Below are 2,805 nucleotides of genomic sequence, written 5' to 3' on the forward strand. Positions count from 1 at the left end.
TCGCGCGCGGCAGCAGCTGCTCCGCGACATCGAGACGTACAATGCGCAGTTCCCGGTCGACGACAAGCAGTACAAGAGGTTTCAGCGCTCGTGCCGCAGTCAGCAGCCAAAGTCCTTGTACGTGAGCCATTGCAGGCATATATATGCACGCGGGTACCGATCTTGTTGCAGGAGCGTCAAGTCCTCGTACACGCTCTCCTTCGGCAGGCAGATCGGTCTTCGTGCCGAGCCAGCAGCACAGGAGCGACATGATCAACTTCTGTCACAGTATTCGGTAACTTCGTCACGGGCCTCATCATCGCGAGTGTGTCCTAACATGCAACCGAACACGGACACCTTCTACCGTCGTGGGGCTCTGCTTCAAATTGCCGGCTCGACCAAGGCTTTCGCCGGTATGTACGAGGTACGCGCTTTCTACCTTGTTCAGAGCCTGCCGTGTACTGACTTCTGATTAGATTCTGACCCTGTACGCTCAACGCCCCATCGTCGAGAAGCACTCGCCCTTTGCTCTGTATCAATGGATTTTGGAGGCCGTGGCCAGTATAATTCGTGGCCTGCCGTCAAAGATCAACTACGATCAACCTCGCGTATATCCAACCTGAGCCGCGAGGTCGGCTCGTTCTTTCTATACCTTTATCTGCACGACGACCATGACCATGATCTTCCGAACCATCACCTCTGCGAGTCGCGCGCTTTTGCAAACCATGGCCTCGGCTAGTGTCTTCATGTTGGCGCTCGCCATCTACACTAGTACGTTGTTTTTGCCGACTCTTTGGACAGTCGTGCTCACCCGGCAATCAGACTTCACCTTTCCAACGCGGGACATGATGGTCTGGTTCCGCTAGATCATCTTCCCCATTGGCCACGCCTTCGAAATCGTCCTGGTTGTAGAGTTCAAACGGCGCGTCTTCAACTGCTCAGCACGTACACATGGGTCCCGGCATCGTGAACCTGTCCGGCGAGGACTTTGTCTGCGCAACGACGGGTGCCGTGCCGGGATCTACTATCGTCTATGGCATGGGCTACGTCAGCATGACCTATAACTATCATCGCTCGCTCGTCTGGCGCAACTTCGGTATTTCCATCGGCTTCATGGTGTTCTTCTGCGGGACGAATTTTCTCGCGACTGAGAAGATTGCGGCTGCGAAGCCTGAGGTACGACGACCAACAACTACCAATCTTCTCATGTGTGCTCACTGTTTTTCAGGGTAAAGTCCTTGAGTTGCAGAGGAGCCGTCTTTCTAAGCGCCGTAGCCAGCACGTCGACGACGCGGCTGGCGGCGCGAAGTTCACGGAGGACAACAGCGTCGGCTCGGACTACACCGTGGCCGTCATTCAGCCCTTCGCCGAGATCTTTCACCGGCACGACGTCTGCTCCGACATCAAGAATGAGAAGGAGGACCGCCGCCTGGTCGATAACGTCTGTTGGGTTAAGCCCGACACGCGACCGTTGTAGGTCTTTACGCCTCTCGTCATTGGGCGGCGTTAGTGACGAATTCTTGCGCCGAATGTGGCGTCAAGGGGTTATGGGCGCGGTAGATGCTCTGGATCTGCAGAAGACTCAGAGACAGAGGGGCAGCGGCTGACAATTGTGGCCCTGTGATCGGCGTGGTCGGTCTCCCGGAGCCCGCACTCGGATGTGGTCTGAAGGCCGGAGCGCGCTCAAGACGCCTAATGCGTCAAGGTGAATGCGCTTCCTGTTGTCTCGCCACCGCCTCCTATCCTGCGACCGGCTGTTGGGCGTTCGGTGCTATCCTTTTCGTAGACCTGCCTTTGCGCCAACCCTCCGCAAGTGGTGTGCTGGACGCACCCAAGGTCGATCGTAGCACACTGCGTGTCCTCCGGGTCGGCGGGCAACCTGTTTGGCGAGCCTTCAAGGGATAGCGGGTGAAGCGGGATGGCTAAGCGGGGGTATGGAAGCTGGAGAAGCGAAGGGCGCGTAGATGGGGAGGCGAAGAGGGTGGGGGCGATGGGGGCGATATCGGAGGGCGAGGTGGAGTACGATATGTCGCAGTGGTAAACTTGATCACAGAAGAGCTACCTTACCCAAGCGCTTTTTCAATCTGATACTGAGTAATTGCAAGCCTTCCAGCATCAGTTGCATGATTGAGCAAGATCAGGATCACTTTGAGTCCCGAATACACCAGTCGCGAGGTACGACCTTGCTATTTTATGCACATCTATTCAAGTATCTTCATCCAATGTAGCTTCCTGCACTTGTTTCGCATCTTCGCCCTCCAGACCCTTATTTCCATTACACACCACATGAAGTGGACTGGCCGGCCAAGTTTAGTCCAGCTCGTGCGGCACAGGCGGCCGGCCGGCGGCTGCCACCCCACCTGGTTTGACAGGCTGGGCCGCCGGCGCCGTGTCAAGTGCAGGTGCTGGTGTTAAGAGAGTCGACGTCATGCGGAGTCGCCGGCTGCATGTGAGACGCTGCTTTTTTGCTGGGCCTGCACCGCCATATGAGATGCAGCCAACGCGGTTCGGCGGCGGCTCCACCTCAGGTCGTCCACCGCGTGTGCGCTCGCCGGTTCCAGCCAAGCTGGGGAGATACCCATTATTGGCCGGTACATTGATGGCCCATGCTCTCTCAGCCACAATGGCACGCACTCACCTTCATACTTTGTCAATGGAGATACAAGGTTATGTACATGGTACATGGATCATAGCTACTACCTACTGCTCGGCTCCCACCCTGGAAGGGTTCCCGCGTAGTCCTGAAACTTTGTCACGCATTCAGTCGCCAACGAGCCCCACATGTCCGCTTGGTTATAGGCATACGCAGCCCATCCCGCACCTTCT

The 2,805-nt window shown here is 56.7% G+C and overlaps 1 protein-coding gene across 1 annotated transcript; it reads left to right on the forward strand.

Annotated features, from left to right (window-relative positions):
* Positions 1-316: 316 nt before the first annotated feature.
* On the forward strand, positions 317-2,020 carry SCHCODRAFT_02522309 (uncharacterized protein; the record flags this gene model as incomplete). Its single annotated transcript, XM_050343493.1, has 5 exons — positions 317-403; positions 456-587; positions 922-1,155; positions 1,208-1,330; positions 1,907-2,020. 5 exons carry the CDS (start codon positions 317-319, stop codon positions 2,018-2,020), a joined length of 690 nt encoding a protein of 229 aa, XP_050196845.1.
* Between the last annotated feature and the right edge of the window lie 785 nt (positions 2,021-2,805).

This window comes from Schizophyllum commune, assembly GCF_000143185.2.
Source record: "Schizophyllum commune H4-8 unplaced genomic scaffold SCHCOscaffold_25, whole genome shotgun sequence".
NCBI classification, from domain to species: Eukaryota; Fungi; Basidiomycota; class Agaricomycetes; order Agaricales; family Schizophyllaceae; genus Schizophyllum; species Schizophyllum commune.